Raw genomic sequence first — 24,104 nt, forward strand, 5'->3', positions numbered from 1 at the left:
CTCCAAAAGGCTTCTGTTGCCACCCCAAACAGCCCCACGGGAGGAGCCCATGCCCCAGAGCTGGGACACCCATGAGGCAGGGTGAGGCAAATGCTGTGGGTGGTAGGATCCACGGGGACAGCAGATTTCCCATGTAGATCTCTCTTCTCCCCTTGTTTTTGGTGTAGATCAGGCATAGGCAACCTCGGCCCTCCAGATGTTTTGGGACTACAATTCCCATCATCCCTGACCACTGGTCCTGTTAGCTAGGGATGATGGGAGTTGTAGTCCCAAAACATCTGGAGGGCCAAGTTTGCCTATGCCTGGTGGAGATCTTCACTCGCCCCTTCGTACCATGCCGGGGGGGGGGCGGGGGGCAGCATTTTGCCATTTGCCTCAGGTGCCACAATGTCTTTGGCTGGCCCTGCCATGCCCCCCCTTGCAAAGGGGGAGGGGAAAGCCAAGCAGCACGAAGAAGGGCAGGAGCTGTGCCATACCAGGTGCCCCCCAGACTACTCACTCTGCAAACAGTCCGCGTTGAGGAGATCCTGGCACTTCTCATGGCACTTGACCCCACACTCTGTGCACCTCATTCCCTGCCGGGCGATGCCCCAGAGGAGACCCTCGCACTCGTAGCAGTAGGTGGGGGCGGTGGCCGTCCACACTTCAAAGTAGTGCGGTGTGGTGGAGGACATGGGGTAGATGAGGGCCTGCAGGGTTTTTTTGAAGACGTGCATTTTCTGAGGGGACACAAAACACATTCAGGCACATCAGCAAAGTGGCTCACAGTTCCCAATTGGCTAAGTATTGCAGACCTCCTGTTTTTACAAAAGCCAAGCCGTGGACTCCCTACTTTTGAAATTTTCGATCCCTGGGGTAGCTTTGGTTATGTGAATGGTGCCACGGACCTCCTGGGTCGGGTCCGCAGACCACCAACTGAGAACCACTGCTCTAATCATTCTTTCATGCATGTTCAAGCTCCTGTTACAAAGCTTTTGCTAAAACGTTGCAGAGCACGTGCCTCCGTGCAAGAGGCTCTCATCAGCCGAGCTCTTGCTGACTTGCTCTGAGGCCCTTGGAAGAGGAAGGCGCTCAAAAGCACCACAAGAGCTGGTCAGGCGTCGGTGTGTCTTTGCAGAGAGAGGTGGGAGCTGCCCAGTGTCCACACCGGATTTTGGGCAGTGCAGGGACACTGTGCTAAGGGGGCACGAAATAAATAAATAAATAAATAAATAAATAAATAAATAAATAAATAATAATAATAATAATAATAATACCTGTATCTATACAGGTACCTTCTGAGAAGATCTATAAAAAGACAATAGTACTGGGAAGCTGTTCTCTCACAGCACAGGAGACTCTTTTCCCCTGAGCCTAGAAGTCAGCCCCTAGCTCCTTGCAATCTCTGAGACGGCTGCAGGAAAAACATGAAGCCGGAAGGAGAAATGGTGGTGATTAGGCAGCCACCACAAAGACTGCAGCCTCACATCACTTACGCCACGCGGGCATCTCTGATGCTCAGGAGACAACTCTGTGGGCTCCTGGGGGCAGGGAATCAGCTCCCCAGAACAGCTTCCTTAGCTGTTTCTGGACAAAGGCAGGGGGCTGGTGAACATCCCCTCCTGTTCCTTCTTCCACAGCCCCCTGACTCATTTGACACTCACAGGCTCTTGCCTCTGGGGCGGCACATGGTGTCACTTGCTCAGCGCACGCCGTGGCTCTTTGCCATGAAAGCAGGGGAGCAAAACCAGCTGCTGGCAGGATACCAGAGGTCCTTTCTTGCTAGCTTCACTCCCAGTGAAACCCAGCGCCTGGAGAAGCACCCAGGTCTGGACCAGTCACTCCACCATGTCTCAAGGACTGTGGCACTTGCTGGCCAAGGAAAGCTTTCTCTGCCGACGTGATGGCAAAGGAACTCTCTGATCTGAACACTGTGCCTTGAGTGGCTACTGCCAGGATGTCCTACACATGAGTAGAACCTTGGAAGATGACACATGCCTGGCTGGCATGTTCTCTCCCTCCTGGTAGATCGTTCGGGAGCTTCACAAGCTTTCTCCAGCCCGAACATCATAGCGACTGATGCCTTGGAGACATCAGCACACTTACGGGATCCGCAGAGGTTTGCGCAGTTGCGTAACAGAACTCAGTAGCACAGCATTTGGCTAATCTACATTTATTTACATATAAACACACATGGAGCACTGCAACACGGCTCCCTCTCTCTCTCTCTAGCATCAGGCAGCAAAGAGAAAGGACAAAGGACAATAGTCCCACTTCAGGAACACACGGTAAGACAAACATCCTGTCTACGTCACTTCCCACTCTGTGGAATGTAAACACATATACAGTCATGTGATACACAACAAACCCATGAATGCAAACACGGGGAATGAATCTCCAACAGCTACATGCTGTGTCACAGGCAAAATCATCCCTGTCCTAGCACATCCATCCATCACACACACACACACACACACACACACACGGGGGAAACACTCCAGAGAGCCATTGCTGCCAAATGCAAACTGGGACAAAGAGATTGGTAGAGAACACAAAAGCATCAGCTGGGAACATTGCAAGAGAGCAGCAATTGCTTTTTATCACACATAGCACACCGAGAAAGGGCTAGGCAACACCTGGGCTTCTGCGAAAGAGAAAGGGTGAATGTGCTCAACACATTGCAAAGCTATCACGTAAATGGCCCTCATAAATTGTTTCCAAGCTAATGCTTAATTTTGCATTCCAGGAGGTTTGGGAAAGGAATAACTAAGTATGCTGATAGCCTAAAATGTGAAGGCACGCTGGCAGATGACAAAGGGGAGAACACTGGGGAAATGAGCAAGGAAACGCTCTGGGGGAAACTCCAGCAACCTGGAATCAATGGCTGCCGACTGCACTCGTCTTCCTAGGATCAAGCAAGCAGGCAGCTGCTGCTTATGCATCTCCCTGCTTTATTATTATTATTATTATTATTATTATTATTATTATTATTATTATTTACTGCCCTTCATCAAGAGATCCCGGGGCCACAGTTCACAGTACAAAAGCGAAGATAAATAATTATACCAAAAAAACAAAGCAATAACACCCCCACCATTTCTCTCCTCCATTCCCAGTTGCGGGATTCGTGTAATATTTTCTTTTGGGGGTGGAGAGGAAGCTGTTTGATATGCTGCTGCTGCTGGGGGTGGGAGGGGGCTTCTGCCTGCCCCCGTCCTGACTTGAGTGGGGAGGGAGGGAGTGAAAGGTCCTCTGATGCTACCTGGAAGAAGCGGTGCCAGACCTGTGCCTGTATGGAGGAACGGGAGCCACGAGAAATGATTTCCAAATGACGTTTGCCTCGGAGATGGATTTCCAAGGGCAGAGAAAATACAGTACTCAGAGTGAACCGTGTTCCAGGCACAGCTATTGTCCCCAAAGTGTTTCTGTGCCTTTAGATTCAGGAACAGGATAATATTTGATGTGTGAAGAAAACCTTGGCTCCTGATTAGTGCGACTGACAGAGGTGGTTCTCGGTTGTTTTACTGACTATCCAGACCAGGCTACGAGGCTTTATGAGGATTTACTGAAGAAATTGCTGGTTAACTATCTAATCCAAGGGCTATGGCTGCCCCATAATGTCACACTCCCAACCATGGGCAGGAGCTATTTACAGGTAGGTAGCCGTGTTGGTCTGAGTCGAAGCAAAATAAAAAAAATCCTTCAGTAGCACCTTAAAGACCAACTAAGTTTTTATTTTGGTATGAGCTTTGGTATTTGGTATTTTGCTGAATTGGAACTCATTACCAAGCTTAAAACCATGGAGCCACCTGGGATGAACAAAGACATAGGATTCTTATCTCATTATGCATGATCAAGCTTTCTTTAGCGCCTCAGCCCTTGCTTTTTCCCTGCAGGACCAATTGCAGTCATCAGCAGTCGTTAACAGCCATCAACAGGTTTACCACTCCTATCAGCCCATCACCCATTCCCACCCACCCCCACCACCCTCTGTATATACATAAGGGTCTGGCTCTTCTGTTTCAAGTGTATCTGAAGAAGTGTGCATGCACACGAAAGCTCATACCAAAATAAAAACTTAGTTGGTCTTTAAGGTGCTACTGAAGGAGCTATTTAGTTATTTATTCATTTCATACAATTTTTAGGCGGCTTAATTGCAAAAAAAAAAAAAAAAATACGACCAAGGGGGTAAAAAAAAATCACAATTCTACTTTAAAATGTGCTTTATTCTTCATTCTCATATACTGTATATGAAGTTCTTCCTTAACGAAACATGTTGTTCTGCGCTGTATTGTTTTAATGTTCTTATGTTGTAATTTCTTTCTCTTTTCTATTAGGAACCAAGTGTGAATCAATCGATTTAGTTCTCTCTGAAGGCAGAGGAGACCCTGAGAGGGTTTCGGAGGCCATGGCAAAGGGGTGCGTGGAAGCTCTCCTGGCGGGTTGTTGTGAAAGGCACCTTCCACCCTAATGTTGTCTTCTAGGGGCTAAGCCTTCAAGGTAAAGCCAACAGGGAAAAAGCAGCCAAGTCTTCTTGAGTTAAAAGAAAGAAATGAATATTCTATTTACGAAAGTATAGAGCAAATAAAATTAGATGGAGAGGGACAATCAATATAAGTTCTTGCCAAGGAATTTCAGGCCTGGCTGCAATCGATAAGCCAGACGCCCAAGCAGTCGGGAGGGGTTTGCTCCTGATCACACTTATGCAAGTCAGTTTGGAGAGAGAGTGGGGGAGGCCACAAAGAAATGGGTGAGGGGAGAGAAACCACCAGCAAACATGGATCAGAATGATGCACGGAGTGGAGTGGATGAGTCTTCCAACTCTACAATTCTATGATTCCATTCTACAGGTGGCTGGGGAGGGGTAGAGCTTGGGAGGTGGGGTATGACTTCTACTTTCTCTTTCTGTTGAAATCTTAGGGCTGGAAACTTACTTTCAGTTTCCCTTGCACAAATATTGAGCAGAAGCGCAGTTTGACATGGCTCAAATCTTTGCAAACACAATCATTTATCTACCGGTATTTACTTTTTTTAAAAAAAAACTTTCTCTAGGGGCTGCATATCCATATCCATATGCAACAAGCTATATGACATTGTATGTGGAATACCTTCCCTACTGAAGTGAATCTGCCTCCCTCATTAGTAACTTTAAGGGAAACTCTAAAAACATGAACTCCTCTGGCTGTCTGAAATTATTAGCTGTTCAAGCGGGGGACTATGTTTTTTAGTAGTTTTTAACCAGCTTTTTAGAAGACTTTAGAAAACTGTTTTGATAAATTTTAATTGCATTTGCTGCTCTGGGCTCCTTCGGGAAGGAAGGGCGAGATATAAATTAAATAAATATGCATATGTGAAAGAGGCTCAGGTAAGGGCGGTTGAAGCCTTGGTGCACTAATTCGCAGGGGTGGCGTATCCAGAAAAACACGTGACTTTATAGGACAAAGATAAATTACTCTGGTTAAAGGAAGCAGAATTTGATGTCTATGGTAGAAGTCTCTTTTTGGAGCTATTTTATGCCTTCTTCTACATCTTCACGACAGCCATGTGAGGTAGGTTAGGCTGAGTGTTGAGCAAAAAACAATGGGTTTAAAATAAGAAATTGCACATGCTCAGAGCATTTTCTGGTTATTAAGGTTACCAAAATGTTGTCAGTTTGTGTTTTGAAACTGCACATGCTCAGAGAATATTTTTTGCACTCCATAAAAGCTTATGTAATAATACATTTGTTAAGTCTTTCAGATATGTGAAGACATATTTATTTAACACATTCCTTTTGGGAGGGAGAGGGGTTTTTATTTTGGGAACTGCACTAGCCACCCCCACCTTAATCCAGCCTTGAACCAACTTCAAAGGCAGCCTCCCATCTACGTAGTTCAACCTTCTTGTGAGGACAAACTAACAAATATTTAGAGCATAGCAAAAAAGCTATCCAAAAAGATAGAAAGCAATCAAACTCCTATTCCTCTGCACCAGAATTTCTTGGGCAATTTCACTTTGTGGGTGCCATTTTCCCCAATTGCCCGCTTCTGGATTTCTGGTCCTGACACACACTGTTGAGAGACGGGCAGCTCCAGATCTCAGAAGGGCCTCGTTTCACGTTATGCTTCGCCTTCCTCACGGAGCCACTGTGTGGCTTCCAGCACATGACCAGCAGATGCTTCCCTTCAGCTGCTTGCACAGCCCCCCGCCCTCAGGTGCCTCTCCTGAGCAGTTAATTTAGAAGCCAGCCATGTGTGTGAGCCACATGTGCCATTGGTTGCAAGGGATCTGCTATGGAATCCATGATTTCCCAGAGACAAATGATGCTTTCATTTTCACTCTGCCACAGCCCAACTTCTAAGGCAGAGCTTTCCAAACTCTGTGTTGCATTAGTGTGTCTGCTGCTGCTGGGTAGATGTGTTGTGTGAACGCTACCTGCGTTCCTTCCGGGGCTGGAAAGGGGTTAGCTTAACCTCCGGTTTGCTAGAAAAACTGAATTACTGTATTGCGAAATGATGTTTAAAAAGTGTGTCACCGACATGAAAAGCTTGGAAACCTCTGTTCCTTGTGTGTGTGTGTGTGTGTGTGTGTGTGTGTGTGTGTGTGTGTGTGTGATGGATGGATGTGCTAGGACAGGGATGACCAACAGGTCAATCGCGATTTACTGGTAGATCCCCGGGAGGGTTTGGAAGATTGCGGTCAATCGCTGGGTCCCTTTCCTTAGCGTTGGTAAAATAGAATCTGGCCCCACCCCCTCGCCCCGCCCCCCATTGTTGTGTGATCTGCATAATGGAAGATGGAGAGTATTCAGTGAGGCTATTTGTTTCCCCAGCGATCTGTTGGTGAGTGGCTGTACCCCCTTCTCCCTAAAAATGGCCAACAGCTTAGCCTTCAACTCCTCCCAAAAAAAGCTCAACAACTTTGACCTGAACCCCCCAAAAAGGTGATAGATCACTGCCAGTTTTTAATTCTGTAAGTAGATTGTAGTCTCTTGGGAGTTGGCCACCCTAGTAGCCACCTCCTTATTCGACTAAGTGCTTGCTATACAAATGTGGTCAGCCCTAGACCACTGGAACTGGAGGCACGGGGGGGGGGGGGGCAGAGAGAAGATGCTGAATGGACCTCTTAGAGCTGGGTGGACCTCACATGCACCCAGGGGAGGTTCTTCAGCTGCTGGCCACCTGCAATCTCTTGCTTGACTTTCCTCCCAGAGCAGACATGGAGACAATTGAGAGAAGAGGAGGAGCACACTTTGCTTTCTTGGCAAAGCTCTACGGGCAGGATTAATCAACAGGAGACAACTTCAGGAAGACTCTGACTTTCATAAAGGGTAGCCAGGAGAAATAGCACAGCATCCAACAAAAGGAGTTAAATACTTTGGTGAATACCCCCCCCCAAATTCAAGGAAGCCAACCCGCCCCTTGAAGAAACAGGTTAAGCAGCCCCCTCTCCTACCATCTCCTCGTTGTCGATTGATGTCCGGATGACCATGGCTAGCGAGATCCCCGACTTCCGAGTCGCAAGGGTCTGTGGAAGGCAGAAGTACACAGAGGATTTAAAATTTACAGCATGTGATGGTCTAAGAGAAAATGATAAAAAATGATATATCGATGGTATCTAATACCGAGTAAATTGGCAAAAATGTATAAAGCTAAATCAGATAAGTGTTGGAAATGTAAAGAAGGTTCTTTTAATCATATGCGGTGGTCCTGTAGTAAGGTTAAAGCTTACTGGGAAATGATATACAATGAATTGAAAAAGATGTTTAAAATAACATTGGTAAAAGAGAAGCTTTCCTTTGGGAATTATAGGGACAGAACTATAGTGGCAAAAATGGAAAGACAAAGAAGTCCCAGCAAAAGAAGAATGGATACAAAAACTTATGGAATATGAAGAACTTTTTGTAAAAGAACGGAAATGGTTTATGGAATATTTACGAACAAACTGTAAACAGATAAGGACATTGGCAGGATTATTGTAATAACCTGCAGTTTTATAAGAATATATATTTAAAGCAGATGAATAAATGAGCAAATTAAGTTAATTTGGATATGTAGAAAATATTAAAAATAAATTTAAGGAGCTGCAGAAAGAGGGGGAAGGAAGTCGAGTTTTGAAATGTTAAAATGATTATAAAATTATTGAAATGTATAAAACTGAAAATCATTATGTGTGTGTGTGTGTGTACATAGTGAGTCACTGACATGGGCAACCATGGCTGGATGAAGCAGGAAGGTTTCTATTTGGGGAGTCTTATTCAGGGGGTTGGGGAGCAGGGTAAGCCTGAGTTAACGGACCTGCGCCCATTTTAACTGCTCAGAGTGTATTTCAGCTCACCCCCTCTGCCCTGCACTTCTCCTGCCCCACAATATCTCCTCCAATACTGTATAATCTCTAGGACCAAGATGGAAAAAACAAAAAACCTTTACTGAAGTATTAAGCCTTGTCAGTGGAATTTCAAGGCAAAACTGCGATGGTGCCAACTTGCTGAATTCAAATCATATACGACTTGCTTCTGGCTCCATTAAAACATCCAAATCCAGGAGCGATTGTGAGTGTTGAAAACAGCGGAATTCAAATGAAGGCTGCATCAAGAAGAAACTTTACCCTGCTGAAATATACTCGGAGTCGAGAGTGAATTTCATGCTCTTTATTCAGCTCATATTCATCAAGGAGAAGAAGAGAAGACGAATGGCTCTTTTCCCAAAACCATCTGCTTATATACATTATTTACACAATGGGCCTTGCGTGATTGGCTACTTCAGGGCTACACCTGTGGGCCAATTATATTGTGGATTGACTTCTGCCTGCAGCCTGATTGGCTGCTCCTACAGGCCAATCAGGTAGCAGATTCACTTCTGCCAGCCGCCTGATTGGCTGCTCCAGCAGGCCAATCAGGTTGCGGATTCACTTCCACCTGGAGTTGGATTGGGTAGCTCCCGCTGATTCTGAATCCTATTGTTCTAGGATTCAGCTCAGTACATAACACCCCTCCCCTCTAAGTTCCAGTCCTGCCCGGGAAGTTGCATTCGTAGTCCCCAAGGTCTGCTGGCCGCCTCCGTGTGCGTTGTGGCCTGGGGTGTTCCTTGGTCAGGGGTTCTGGTTCTGGCTCGTGTTCCGAGGCTGCTGGCTGTGCCGGGGCTGTCTGGTCTGGCGCCACTGAACCACTAGGTTGTGACTCTGGTTCCGGTGTCCTTCCAGCCTCGGGGCGCCCCTCTGTGCCTACTGCTTCTGCTTCCCCTGCCCACCCCTCTCGCTCTACAGGCCTCACTGCCCTGCTGTCCCCTTGGGACCCCTCTGTCCCGCTCTCCTCCCGGGTTCCTCCTGGGAATCGTCGCCGTAGCTGGTCGCAGTGGCGGCGCCAACATTGCCCCCCTTCTGTTAGTACCTCGTACGACACGGGACCGGTCACCTTGGTGACTGTGGCGGGTACCCATGCTGGGCCTGCCCCAAAATTCTTTGCATACACTGGGTCCTGGGCCACAAATGTCCGGGGGTTCCTGCCTTTCCCCACCACTACCTCATCCTGAGCTCTGTCGGGGTGAAGTCGGTCCAGTCTAGTTGCAAGGCGCCGGCCCATGAGTAGTTCAGCTGGGCTCCGGCCCGTCGTTGTGCTTGGGGTGCTGTGCTGTGCTAGAAGAAATGCGGCAAGGCGGTATTCCCAGTCCCCTTGTGTTATGCGGCGGAGGCTGTCCTTGGTGGTCCGCACCATGCGCTCCGCTTGGCCATTGGTGGCAGGGTGGAATGGTGCTGAGCGGATGTGGCGGATGGCGTTCTGCGCTGTGAAGGTCTGGAACTCCTCTGACGTGAATGCGGTTCCATTGTCCGAGACGAGGGTGTCAGGGAGCCCGTGGGTTGCAAACAGCTTACGTAGTACCCGGATGGCTGCCGCCGTAGAAGTGGACGGTACCAGTGCGACCTCCAGCCATTTGGTGTAGGAATCCACCACTATGAAGAATGTTTTTCCCTGGAAGGGGCCAGCGAAGTCCACGTGCAAGCGTGACCATGGATGTCGGGCGGACTCCCAGGGCTGGACTGGGGCCCTTGGGGGATCCAGGCGGGATTCTTGGCAGGTCTGGCAGTGTTGGACCCAGGCCTCTATCTCTCTGTCAATCCCCGGCCACCACACATAACTCCTGGCAAGGGCCTTCATCCTCACTACCCCTGGGTGTGTCTCGTGTAGGGCTGTGAGGACCCTTTTGCGGAGGGGCTGGGGAACAACAACCCTGCTTCCCCATAACAGGCACCCCTTGTGGGCCGACAGTTCATGTTTGCGGTTTGTGTAGCCAGCGAATTCTGGCCCGGGGCTGCTGCTGGGCCATCCTCGCCACACCCAGTCCAGGACCCGGGAGATGACCCTATCTTTTGTGGAATGGTGCGCAACTTCTTGTGCCTGAATGGGTCGGTCGGGAAGCAGCTCCAGGGTCATAACCTCTTGCACAGGCGCTGGGTCGGGGCCTGTTTCTGGTAGTGGTAGCCTGCTGAGTGCGTCTGCGTGGCCCATCGCCTTCCCAGGGCGGTGGATTAGTGCATACTGGTAGCCGGCAAGGAAAATTGACCACCTGAGGACACGTGGAGACAACACTTGGGGGGTCTGCTTCTCGGGGGCAAACAGGCCAAGCAACGGCTTGTGGTCAGTCACTATGGTAAAGGGCCGCCCGTACAAGAAATCATGGAATTTTTTTACGCCCTTCACGATTGCCAGACCCTCCTTGTCAATCTGTGAGTAGTTTCGTTCGGCTGCAGCAAGCGTCTGGGAGAAGTATGCCACCGGCACCTCTCTTCCATCCGGGAGTTGGTGTCCCAGGACAGCGCCGATGCCATAGGGAGAGGCGTCGCATGCCAGCACCACTGGCAGCCTCTCGTCGAAGTGTGCCAAGACCGAGTTTGAGACGAGCAAGTCCTTGACTGCCTGGAATGCGGCCCTTTGTCGCTGGCCCCACACCCAAGGGGCCCTTTTATCTAGGAGTCTGTGTAGGGGCTCCGCTACCGCTGCCTTATGGGGAAGGAAGGCATGGTAAAAGTTCAATAGTCCCAAGAATGACTGAAGTTCGGGCTTGCTCTTGGGCGCTGGGGCCTCACAAATGGCCCGTACCTTGTCACCGGTTGGATGGACCCCTTCTGCGTCCACCTTAAATCCCAGAAAGTCCACCTGCGGCACTCCCAGTAAACACTTTTCCCGCTTCACCTTGAGGCCCGCCGTCTGGAAACGGTGCAGGACGGAGCGGAGGCGGTCCTCAAATTCCTCTGGTGTGGGCCCGGCGATCAGTACATCATCGAAGAAGGGGGTGACGCCAGGAATCCCTTTAAGGAGAGAGTCCATTAGATTCTGGAATATGCCTGGTGCCACGCTAACGCCAAATTGCAGCCGCTTTACTCTGAATGCCCCTCTGTGCGTCACAATCGTCTGAGCCTCTGCTGTGGCTTCGTCCACAGGCAACTGTTGATACGCTTGGGCCAAGTCCAGTTTGCCAAAGATTTTTGACCCAGCCAGGGTGGCGAGGACATGGCTGACCACTGGCACTGGGTATGCATGGGCCGTGAGAGCCTTGTTTATGGTGCATTTGTAGTCTGCACAGATGCGGACCGAACCGTTAGGCTTGACGGGTGTGACAATTGGAGTTTCCCAGGGGGCGTTGGGCACCGGCTCCAGCACTCCTTGCTCCACGAGCCGGTCCAATTCCTCGTCTATGCGGGGTTTCAGGGCGAACGGGACCCGGCGGGCCTTGTGCCTGATGGGTCGTACAGCGGGGTCTAGCTGTAGGGCAATGGGGGGTCCTGTATATCGTCCCAATGCCCCATCGAAAACCCCTGGAAACTCTTTGCATATGGCGTCCACGTCCACTTGTAAGCTAGTGCGGTTCACCCCGGTAACGGCTAGCCCCAGAGGTCCAAACCATGCCAGTCCCAGTAAGCTAACGTAGGGGCCCTTAACTACCAGCAAGTCCAATTGTTGCTTTCGCCCTCGATATTGCACCCTGAAGGTCCCCACCCCCATTGTAGGGACCTTACGTTTCTGGAAGTCCCGGAGGGTGAATGGGGCCGGCCTTAGTTTGGGACCCCCATTAGGGCACAGTTCCCTTAATGTTCGGGCCGAGATTATGGATAGAGTTGAACCCGTGTCCAGCTCCATGCGGCATGGGGCTCCCTCTATCTGTACCTCTATATAAATTTTCTCTGTGCTGGGATGGGGCAACTGGAATACCTGGTAGTCCGTGATCTCCGTCGAGTTGCCTTGGTGCATGGTGCCGTGTGACCTGGGGCTCCTGGGTCGGTCATCTGATGCTTGTCGACGGGTGAGTCGAGCCCGACACACCCGGGCGATGTGTCCCAATTTTCTGCACTGCCTGCACTCTGCGTTGCGGAAACGACAGGTCCTCCTCTCGTGGTTCTCCCCGCAGCTTGCACAGTTCCCTCCTTCTCGTCGAGGCTGCTGTGGTGTGTGTGCTGCTTGAGTGCGCCGCTGTACTCGGTGTACTTCCTCCCTGTCAGATTCGGATTCGTCGGTGAGGTCTTCGTGGTAGACCCTCGGTTGGGATGGCGGGGCCGGTCGTGCCTCTTGCGTTGACCTCTCGGCGGCTTCGGTTGCCAGGGCTTCCTCCAGAGCAATCTGGAACGTGAGGTCTTTTTTGGCGTAGAGGCGTCGTTGCAACATCTCGTCCCTCAGGCCACCGACGAGGAGGTCACGAAGCATGTTCTCCAACTCTGAGAAGTTGCATAACCGGGCGGCTTGGCGGAGGGAGGTCACAAACCCAGTTATGGTTTCCCCCGGGGCTTGCCGCTTTGCGTAGAAGGCATTTCGGCAAGCTACCACTGAGGGCTGTGGTGAAAAGTGCTCCTTCAGCCGTTCCATTATTGTTTTGTAAGAGACGGTAGCGACATCTCTAGGTGCAAGGAGAGCCCGGGCGATTTCAAACGTCTCCTCTCCACAGACGCTGAAGAATGTCGCCCTCTTCATGGCATCGTTGGTGACTTCTTTCGCTTGCAGGAGGAAGTTGAAACGGGCGGCGTACCCTTCCCAGTCTCCTGATGCTGGTTTGAATGGCAAGAAGCTGCTGTCGGTTGCCATTCTGGGTTCCTTGGGTCCTGGAGCTGAAGCCTGGATGCACGGTGCGATGCAGCGGTGCAGCAGGTGGCGGTGCTGCGGTGCAGTGCGTGGTGGCGGTCAGCTCAGCAGGATCCCACCTTCGTCGCCAGTGAAATATACTCGGAGTCGAGAGTGAATTTCATGCTCTTTATCCAGCTCATATTCATCAAGGAGAAGAAGAGAAGACGAATGGCTCTTTTCCCAAAACCATCTGCTTATATACATTATTTACACAATGGGCCTTGCGTGATTGGCTACTTCAGGGCTACACCTGTGGGCCAATTATATTGTGGATTGACTTCTGCCTGCAGCCTGATTGGCTGCTCCTACAGGCCAATCAGGTAGCAGATTCACTTCTGCCAGCCGCCTGATTGGCTGCTCCAGCAGGCCAATCAGGTTGCGGATTCACTTCCACCTGGAGTTGGATTGGGTAGCTCCCGCTGATTCTGAATCCTATTGTTCTAGGATTCAGCTCAGTACATAACACCTGCCAAGCACAGAGTTAGGCAGGTAATAATCCCACCACCCGCTGCTCCTAGGCTTCCTGGCCACTTACAGGGTCTACAGGTTGTCCTGGGAGAGACGCAATCTGTCTGCCAGTTCCCTTGCAGAAACTCTCTTACAAAAAGGAGAGGATCTGGGCCAGAGGAAGGGTCTCCAACAGAGCCACTGGGGTGCCTTGAACACACCCTGGTCTTGCTAGTCTGCCCTGCTGCCTTGTTCCCAAGGCGAACAACAGGCAGGCGGATCCACTTGCAAAGCCCCTCTCAGTCCTGGGAATTTGCCTGCTCCAAGTTCAGCTCAACAGCTTAAAATCCCAGCATCGTGGGATTTACAGATCTGGTTGTGAGCTGACTTAAGGCTACCTTAGAGCTGTGCAACATGTCCTCAACCACGTTTGGCTCTTGGAAACTCAATTCTCTTCACACCTGGCAACGCAGAAGAGACAGGGAACCTGTGCTGACCTACTGCAAGAACGACGGGAAACAAGTCAATCGAATTCAAGCCGTATTTCAGAGGATTGTGAATGTTCTTCATAATCACAAATCACAATTGAAAAGGGCCGTTTCACAGCATGAAGCATTTTGTATCAACCATTTTCATGTGCACTAAAGGTAAAAATGGTCCAAGGCAGAAAGCTGTTATTAGCCTCAGATCCACGTGATTATTTACTCCAATCCTGTATTATTAATGCCACATTGAGGGTGGTGTCATCCTGCTCAGAGTCGCTCTTGCCATAAGCAGGACCGTCGGGGGGGACTTGGATACCAACAGCCTGGCTCTGGCTTAAGTGAGTCGTGGGCAGCAGAAGCCCTTGCACTGGAGGCCGAGAGTTTGGATGACGGTGAACTAATGGCATCGCTTTAATACTGCTCACCGTTTAAATTGCCTATATTTTAATAAAGCCTCTCAGTGTCTCTCTCTTCTTCCATCTGCCCAATTTTCAATGTCTCCCTTGACAATAGTTAAACTTGCAGAGGTGTATAATATGATTAACGCCCTGAAACTAATTATGATGTAAGAAAGAACCGTTGGCACGGTCGTATTTGGTTTGGTTCATTATCAGTGTGTGACGGTTAACAAATGAACCTCACAAGTTTCTGTTTGCAAACTCTCAGCAATTTGGTGGGATCATGACGCTAATTCACAATTAATTTCCTCGGCTAACCATTAATAATGAAATAACTCTGTTTGCTTGTCAGCTTCCATCTCTCTCTTTTATTCCAATCAACGCAGCACGCTCATGTACAGAAATTACGCAGATTAGCTTTTCCGCAACAAAGGGAGAGATAGTGAGCAGGCGATGATGATTCAGTCCCCAAAACAAAGGCTTACTAACGGCCCCATTTCAGTCCTCAAAGCACCACTCCTGGAATGCTGGGGGGGAGGTCACTTTTGAGAGATGACACAAGGATGGATTCTGCTTAGGGACCCTGTGGAGAAGGGGGTGGGTCGGACTGTGTCTGAGCATCCAAGGGAGCTTTAGACTTCTGTTTGTTGCCCCCCACCTGCAATGCCACATGGTAACTCCTTTTTGAAGCTGAGGGGAGCTGCAAAAGCTGTTTGTGATAGGGGATGGAGCTGGGGAGAGGTCTGCCCAAAGTTCATAATCTCTTGGCTTGAAATATGCATCTTGGTGATTCATAATGCTCGCCTTCAAACTGAGGGGGCTCACTGAGGTCCCAGAGTGTTTCCCTTGCTTAGATTTCGAGCTGAGTTAGAAAACCCCTAACCCAATACAGAGGTTGCCTTCAGATGTCTTCTAAAAATCTGGTAGCCGTTTTTCTCTTTGACATCTGATGGGAGGGCGTTCCACAGGGCGGGAACCACCACCAAGAAGGCCCTCTGCCTGGTTCCCTGCAACTTGGCTTCTTGCAATGAGGGAACCACCAGAAGGCCCTCGGAGCTGGACCTCAGTGTCCCGGCTGGACAATGGGGGTGGAGATGCTCCTTCAGGTATACTGGACCGAGGCCATTTAGGGCTTTAAAGGCCATCACCAACACTTTGTATTGTGCTCGGAAACATACTGGGAGCCAATGAAGGTCTTTCAGGACTGGTGTTAAATGGTCTCGGTGACCATGTGGGATAAATGCATAGGTGCAGACGAGGAGGGTTTTGTTTGGGGGGGATTACAAAAATCCCATTGAACCCTACCATGACCATCTCTCTCTGTGAGTGGGGGTGCTGTGGGTGTTGTGGTTAGGCTGCAACTCAAGGAAGCTTATTTAGATGTCACCCAGGCTCACAGCACCTCCTCTGGTGCTCTGGAAAGTACAACCGAACCACCCATAAATTCAAAAGGTGAAAGGTTAGTCAGAGAAATCTTTTCACCCTCCAATTATTAACAATTATATAAAATCAGCAACCACGAAACAGCCACACATTTCCCTTCAGAGAGATGTTCGTGACGTTCTCGCTGTGCAGATGGCAGGCCCCTCAAAGGATTCCACCCGAAGAAAGTGGAGGATGGGGAGAGAGCTGGGAGAGGGCTCCATGTTGCCAGAAAGGGTCTCTTAAAAAAATGGGGCACCAGAACCACCTCCTGTGGGACGCAGGTGGCAGAAGCCAGTTTGGGGGGTTGCTACGTCTCGTGCCCTCAGATCGCGACGCAGGCCAGGCTCCTCAGGTACCAGCCCTCAAGCGCTCCACAACCCTCCTGCCACACAAGGGCAGGCCCTCTCCCCTCCCTCAGCTGCCTGCCTGCCTCCTTATAGCTTCATGGAGTGTCTCCACAGGAGCGCCACTACAGCCTGCTTAGCCAGAAAAATACTTTGTGGGCCTTGAGCAGGAGAGGCGGCAGGGGGATCCCCCCCCCCGTGCTCAGGGGCCAGCAGAGAGAACAGGCTACTTCTCTTGGGGAGGGAAGAGCAGCGGGTGGGGGTGGGGGTGTGAAGCTCTATTTTAAGACAGAGGACCCAGCAAGGCACCTTCGCTCCACTCAAGCCTCCTTGCTAATCTCCTCCAGATTGCCTTTAACAAGGAGGAGGCGGAGGAATGTACATAATTATGTTTTTATAAAATATGCATCAAGCTCATATGGAAGAAATTGAGTAGCACACCTTTATCAATAATTGAGACTCAAGAGAATCATCATCTGTTGGGGGCTGAGCAGAGGGTGAATGGAGCCCACTCTCCCGGCCAAGCCCTTGGCACCGGAGCAACCTCCCCCCCCCCCACCGGAGCCAAGCAGGGCTGCTTATCCTGAGTGGGGTTTTCTTATATGTAAAGAGGCATGAAGGCATCTCAGCAAGGGCGTGTCAGGCCAGTGCCGTCACGGCAACGGACTTTGGCTGGGGGAGCAAACCTGAGAAAGGGTGGAAAGAGAACCTGTAGCAAGAGCCGGTGACAATGGCGACCCTTTCACAGACGCCAGCCATTCTACAACAGAGGCCATCGAAAGGGGCCTTTCCTCATTCCATTTAATTAGAAGCAGCATTCCGTACCAATGTGGGCACCCAGCAGGAAGGGCATGGATCCAGGACACCTGCTCCCTTGGGAACCAATTGCCCCTCCTCGCCACTCCCCACAATGCAGGAAGGAGGGCAGAGGCAGAGTCCAAATGCTCAGTGACTGCATGTGTTGCAGCTCCTTTTTCTTTGGGGGGGGGTAGGGTATTTCTCTGCATCTTGCAAAGTACTACTTAGCAAGTGTGTAATCCACACTTATTTTTTGTCCCACTCTTTCCAGGCACAGATCTGCGCTTAAAAGCTCCATGTCCGAGCATTGCGGGAGCGGGGTGGGGGTGGGGGGTGGGGTGTTGCTCCAGAGCTTTCCCCGTGAAAACCTGCTCTTTAGCACTCAATCGGAGCAAATGTCGATTTGACTTTTCTGCAGATTGCCATTTACCCTGATTGAGCTTTAAAGAGTGGGTTTTTGTGAGGGGCAGCTCCAGAGCAAAAGCAAGGGTGCGCAGGCATGGATCTGTAAAGTGTGGAGTGTGCCTGGAAAGAGCAGAGAATAATAATAATACCGTGTTTCCCCTTTTTTAAGACGTAGTCATAAAGTAAGCCATGGCAGGATTTTTAAAGATTTGCGAATATAAGACACACCCCGAAAATAAGACGTACCTCCATGCCGTGTGGAGCGAGACCGCCGAGCGCCCCAGCCAGCCAGTGGGACTCAGAACACCGGCTGCGGCAGCAGCAGGAGGCCTGCCAGCTCGGTGCCTGGAGCTGGCTGCTGCTGCAGCGGCAAGCGCGCAGAGCGCACGAGCCAGCGGTTTTGCCTGTGCCTGGCCCGGCCGAGGCGGCCTGCCGCCCACCGCCCAGAACCGGCAGCTGCAGCGTGGAGCATTCCGAGCGATCCGCAGTGCCAAGCGCTTGGAGCGCCTTGCCAAGCTGGCCGGAACAGCTGAGCCAGCGGCCTCCGCCTGGCCCGGCCGAGGAGGCCTGTCTTCCCGCCGCCCGGAACTGGCGGCTGCAGTGTGGAGCGCGCAGAGCGCTCTGCAGTGTCGAGCGCTTGGAGCGCCCTGCCGGGCCGGGCGGAATACCTGAGCCAGCAGCCTCCGCCTGGCCCGGCCGAGGAGGCCTGCCTTCCCGCCGCCCGGAACTGGCAGCTGCAGCGTGGAGCGCGCCGAGCGCTCCGCAGCGCCAAGCGCTTGGAGCGCCCTGCCGGGCTGGGCGGAACACCTGAGCCAGAGGCCTCCGCCTGGCCCACCGAGGAGGCCTGCCTCCCCGCCGCCTGGAACCGACTGCTGGAGCGCGGCGAGCGCTCAGGAGCACCCCGCAGCGCCGGCTGCTGGAGCGCGCGGAGACGGCGGCTGCCGCCAGCTCCTCTCTCTAGGAGGCTACGCGAAAACCTGACGGGCTGCTCTCTGCCCCCAACCCCGGGACTTAATTTACTGGTATAAGGCTCTTGAGCAGGAGACGAAAGGGCCGACCGGGTGTAAATAGTGGATCTGCGACCGCCCAGAAGATCAGCTGGAACGGAAGGCTTGGCTTGAGGATTGCGCGGAGGCAGGAGACGCCTCGCGCAAAACGCTCCCAGGCCAGCTGCCTTAACCTGCACTAGAGCTCCTTGAGGTCTTGTGAAGAAACGACCTTTTTGGGAGGATAAAAGCGAAAGACACATTTCTTGCCCATGTCCACATTTTTTAAAAAATGAAATCTTATATATATATATATATATATATATATATATATATATATATGATATATTTTTTCTAAAATAAGCCTGATTCTTTCATCTAGAAATGGGGGAAGGGAGTTGCAAGCCCCAGGCAAAAAAAGATGGCTGTTGCTGTTGTTATTTCTTGGCCCTATAGGTACCCATAACCTACCCCCTGCCAGCTCCCCAAAAATCCTATGCCTACCCCCGCCCCACCCCCAGCAACCAAGAAATAGACCCAGGCACTGCCCACAGCAGGGCAAATGCTTTGCACCAGAAACAGCTCTCCAGTTCAAAAGCAACCCAACCCAAGGCTATAATCCGAGTCTCCACCCACCCACCCCCAGCTTTTGGGGAACAGCAGCAGCAGTCCTGCACCCCCCTTCAATAAAAGGACTCTGCAATTACTGACATACTGTACTGTGTTTGCGTTTCACATTAAAATACCCACACACACGCAAAACTGGCTTGCCCACAGAGCCTGGCTGCGGGCACATCTGCCGCAACATCTGGAAGAGATGGGGCTGGTCGAAGAAACCTGGCACCCTCCTCCAGCCCTAAACAGAAACAGGGAGACAGGCAAGGCAGGCAGCGCCGAGTGCTCACAGAGCCCAGTAGTGCTGCACACAGCGCCCAGCAGCGCCCCGAGTCAGCGGCGTGGCCCGGCCGAGGAGACCACAAGGTAATAAAAAGTACCGGTAATAAAAAAATAAGACACCCACTGAAAATAAGCCACCCTGTGTATTTTGATGAAAAAAAAGTTATAAGACGGTGTCTTAAAAAAGGGGAAACACGGTAATAACAACAACAACAACAACAACAACAACAACAACAATAACAATAATATATTATTTATAGCCCGCCCATCTGGCTGGGTTCCCCCAGCCACTCTGGGCGGCTTCCAACAAAACATTAAAATACAGAAATCCATCAAACATTAAAAGCTTCCCTAAACAGGGCTGCCTTAAGATGCCTTCTAAAGGTCTGGTAGTTGTTTTTCTCTTTGACCTCTGGTGGGAGGGCATTCCACAGGGTGGGTGCCACTACCGAGAAGGCCCTCTGCCTGGTTCCCTGTAATTTGGCTTCTCATAGTGAGGGATCCGCCAGAAGGCCCTCGGCACTGGACCTCAGTGTCCGGGTAGAACAATGGGGGTGGAGACGCTCCTTCAGGTATACTGGATGAAGGCATCTTCATCCACAAAAGTGTGGATAAGCCTTGTGTCACCCAACCAGGAGCATTTGAGCCCCACTTTGGGCAAAAATTCCTGTGTGTTGCAGGGGCTAGATAACTCCCGGGGTCCCTTCCAACTCTATGATTCTATGATTCATGCACAGATACAGCCTTGAAGAAACATGTCTAGGAAGCCCTGCTGAAATCAGCAGTACTTACTCCCAAGTAAGAGGGCAGAGGATTGCAGCCTCAGGCCGCCCTCTGAACAGAACAGGCGTGGCAGCAGACTGCACTGCCAGCCCTAGGATCTACCACCCAGTCAAGTCATTTCAGGGCTCCGACATCCATCATCTCTTTCTGAAATAGGTCTCAAAACTCTTTTGCAAACCCATTTAGCACTAAAGTGCCGCTTATGATGAGGCAATTCTCTTCTGCAGCAGATAGCTGCCCTGGAACACAAAAGATTAATTATGACATTTCAAAACATTCATCAACAGAGAAGCACTTACCATGGCCTGGGAAATCCAGCGTTGATGAGGAAGAAATTAGAGAAAACATTAATAGTCAGTTGTTATTGGGAAGAGGCAAAGCAACACTTACTAAGCTGATTGGTATCTAAGCAGCAGAGAAACCACATTAACTGCTGGCATTATTTCTCCATTTCAGAAACATCCATAAAGGCAATTGGATGGATCCATATAAGAAGAGACTCGGGAGAGAAGGAACACGGCGGCCCCATGGTTCACTTCTCCCTCTCATGAGCACAACTGCAACTCAGTTAGTGCAAAGCACAGCTGTACAGTGGTACATTGGTTCCCAAATGGCTTACTTGTCAAACAAATCGGCTTCTGAACGCTGCAAACCCAGAAGTAAGTGTTCCAGTTTGCAAACATTTTTTTGAAGCCAAACGTCCAACACGCCTTCCGTGGCTTCCATGGCTTCTGCTTGAGTGCAGTAACCTCCTGCAGCCAATTGGAAGCCACACCTTGGTTTCCGAACAGTTTCAGGAGCATAGCTGCCAAGTACCCCGTTTTCTCCAGGAAAACCCCGATTTTACTTACCTTTTCCTGGTGGTCCCCCGTATCACTTCGTCTCCCGTTTTTCTCCGTTATTTTCTCCTGCCGGAAGTGCATAGACGCGACTTCCGGTGGTGTCCATTTTTGGTGCCCATAGATGGGCGGAGCGACACCGGAAGTTGTGTCGACGCACTTCCTGACATGCGTACAAGCGACTTTTGAAGCCGCCGGCGGCCATTTTTTGTGCCCATAGAAGGGCAAAGTGACACCAGAAGTTACGCCGACGCAACTTCCGGTGTCACACGGCTGCCGGTCCCAGATTCTGCAGTCCAGGACTTGGAAGGTAAGTTCAGGAGTCAAATGGACTCCTGGAATGGATTAAGTTCGAGAACCAAGGTACCACTGTATTGAGAAAGTGGCAAATGCTAGCAAACATCTGATTGCAAAGGAATGATAATATTGTTTTCTTTGGAATATCTTTGGGGGACTCTCAGCTACTCCGTAACCTCATTCACTGGAAATGTGGACTCCAGATTTCTCCCAGAACTGAATATAGCTTCCACAGCTAATACAGAGAAGTGCAAAACACACACATCCATGTGAAAAAGTCTGCATCCATGTAGCACTCTTATTAGAAATGGGAAGGAGACCGTTTCTCACATGTTGCCATAGATCACTCCCACTAGATCACTAATTGTTGGTAATGATGTCTCCACAGGTTATGTTGTTCTAAGCTTTGCTGGACCCTACGCCAGGGTGAAGTCAGCCCCCTCCTCAGGGGCTTGTTCACAGCTTAATTCCAAAGTGAAGGAGGGAACAGCACAGCCCTTGTGACCAGGAAAAGCAGGTGCCGGTCACTGCTTGGAGGGGCACATGCTCAGCACAATGCCAGGAACTTACCACATCTCTGACGATGGGGAACGTCTTCTTTCGGCGCAGGTCTGGCATGCTGTCAATTCCATACAGTGCGCTGTTGGGGCTGAAGAAGAGAGAAAATATGGGCTAATATGGAAGGAAACATCACAAGTGTTCTTCATTGGTTTTTAAGAAACATTCTTTCACAGAATCACACAGTCTATAAGACCCATTAAAAACAGCCCTGGAATGTCTGAGGTTTGTGAAAAAGGGATGCGAATGACAACAAAGATCACATTGGCCCTCTGAGCTACAGCATCACATTGGAAGCTCATGCACAGCCTCTAATGCAGGGGTCAGCAAACCTTTTCAGCAGGGGGCCGGTCCACTGTCCCTCAGACCTTGTGGGGGGCCGGACTATTTTTGGGAGGGGAGGGAATCCCCCAACTCCCCCCTCCCTTCTCCACAGCACTAGGCGAGCCCCAGTGTCTGCTTACCAGTGCCTTGCAAGCAGCAGGGGCTGGCGGCGGCGAGATAAAGAGCGAAGCAAAAGGGCTGGCTCCAGAGAGGGGCTGCTTAAAATGGTGCCCAGCCAACCACTGCTCAACAAAGCCCAGTCCCCTTCCTCCTTTAGGCAGGGTGGGGAGAAGCCAGGAGGAGGGAGGGAGGAGGTGTGTATGAGGGAGAGGGGAAATGGTGCAGCCCAAATGATCAGAATCCCCACACCGATGATCCACATGGACAGTGCGGATCCAGAAGGCAATTGGGCCGGATCCAGTCCCTGGGCCTTAGTTTACCAACCCATGCTCTAATCTACTATCTATCAATCTATCTATCTATCTATCTATCTATCTATCTATCTATCTATCTATCTATCATCTCTGACGTCCTGCTGCTGAGCTAGTGACACGCTTTCCGTAATACGACACTTTGTACTTCACTGCACCAAATTCGAGCTTGGAGGCAGGATGGGTGTGCACTTGGCATCCAGTGGGGGGACGGCACTGGGGACACCTGATGTAAAATAAAAGAATATAGAGTGCCAAAGTCTTGGTCAGTAAGCTGACCTAAATACATTTAAAAACAGTTTTAAAGGTGGGGGAGGAAGGAAACATCCAACTTTATTTGGACTAACTCATGACAGAGGTGTGTAAGGGCTTCTCCACGCTTCCCCTTCCTCCGTGCTTTCCAGGCACATTCCTCACTTTAAAGCTCCATATCCAAGCGCTCTTCTTGTTACTCCAGAGCTTTCCCTGTGAAAACCTGCTCTTTAAATCTGCATTGGAGCAAACTGCAATCTGCTGAAAACCCGAATTGCTGTTGTGCTTCAGCTTTCAAGAATGGATTTTTGCGGGGAAAACTCCAGTGCAAAAAGAAGAGAGCTCGGAAACAGGGTTTTAAAGCACGGACCTGTCCCTGGAAAAAAGCGGGGCAAAAGGTAAGCGCGAATAAGGCCTAAGATTATGCATGGTGCCACACAGAATTATGGAGTTGGAAGGGACCACAAGGATCATCTAGTCCAACCCCCTGCAATGCAGGAATCTTTTGCCCAACCACAATCCTGAGATGAAGAGTCTCATGCTCTACCGACTGAGCTGCTTGGAGAACGGGATGGGGGAGGCGTTATTCTCCCTCTCTCATGATAACTAGGACCCAACCAGGTTTTCCAATGAAGCTGCATATTGAAAGATTCAGGACAAAAGGAAGGATTCCTCCACATAGTTAAACTATGAAACTTGCTCCCCCAAGATGTCACGATGACCACCAACTTGGGAGGCTCAGCTCCTGCTGGTGGGCTTCCCATAACGGGCATCTGGTTGGGCACAGGATGCTAGGCTAGATGGGTCTCCTCTGGCCTGATCCAGATTCAGGGCTCTTCGGATGCTGCACCAGTTTGATCTGTTCATTTTTTGGTCAGGCTTTGGTTGGGTGTTGAACGCAACAGTAAAACAATGGCTGGCTGGCGGGGGAGCAGGAGGCACTCTGGCCAGGTCTGCTAGCAGTGGCAGAGGTGGCACTAACTGTCCTATGGCTGGCCAAATCGTGCCAGGGAGCAATAGCAGCAGGTCTTTCTGGCTCTTCTGCTTCAGCTGAGAATCTGCTGCCAAGTGAGCCACCAAATGAAATAATTTCAAACCTACCCTTGCAGGAGCAAACAAAGGCTAGCTCCCTTCTATCCAACTCAAGCACAGGAAAAGCAATGGAAAGAAATGCAAATAGGAAGATGAAGGAAGTGCAAACCCCCTACCGCAATAGGGCAAGCTCCAAGCTCCAAAGCTGGTCAAATCAAAAGCATCATTTCCCCCACTGGCCCCCTGTTTCCCTCACTGCCTGTGCAGTCTTCATTTCCCTGACAAATATGAAACTTTATCAGCAACTCCTCTTCCGCAGCGCCCAGAATAGAGAACT

At 50.5% G+C, this 24,104-nt stretch overlaps 1 protein-coding gene across 1 annotated transcript in view; it reads right to left on the minus strand.

Annotated features, from left to right (window-relative positions):
* The window catches only part of UNC13C (unc-13 homolog C), a 139,180-nt gene that overhangs the window by 78,549 nt on the left and 36,527 nt on the right, over nt 1–24,104 (minus strand). Inside the window, exons 5-8 of the mRNA XM_060282475.1 lie at nt 21,741–21,819; nt 20,334–20,339; nt 7,414–7,485; nt 500–719 (exon numbers count right to left, since the gene is read on the minus strand). Of these exons, the coding sequence (XP_060138458.1) occupies nt 500–719; nt 7,414–7,485; nt 20,334–20,339; nt 21,741–21,819 (377 nt within the window). The remainder of the gene's footprint in view (nt 1–499; nt 720–7,413; nt 7,486–20,333; nt 20,340–21,740; nt 21,820–24,104) is intronic.

The sequence above is a fragment of the Zootoca vivipara genome, chromosome 14, assembly GCF_963506605.1.
Source record: "Zootoca vivipara chromosome 14, rZooViv1.1, whole genome shotgun sequence".
Classification (NCBI taxonomy): Eukaryota; Metazoa; Chordata; class Lepidosauria; order Squamata; family Lacertidae; genus Zootoca; species Zootoca vivipara.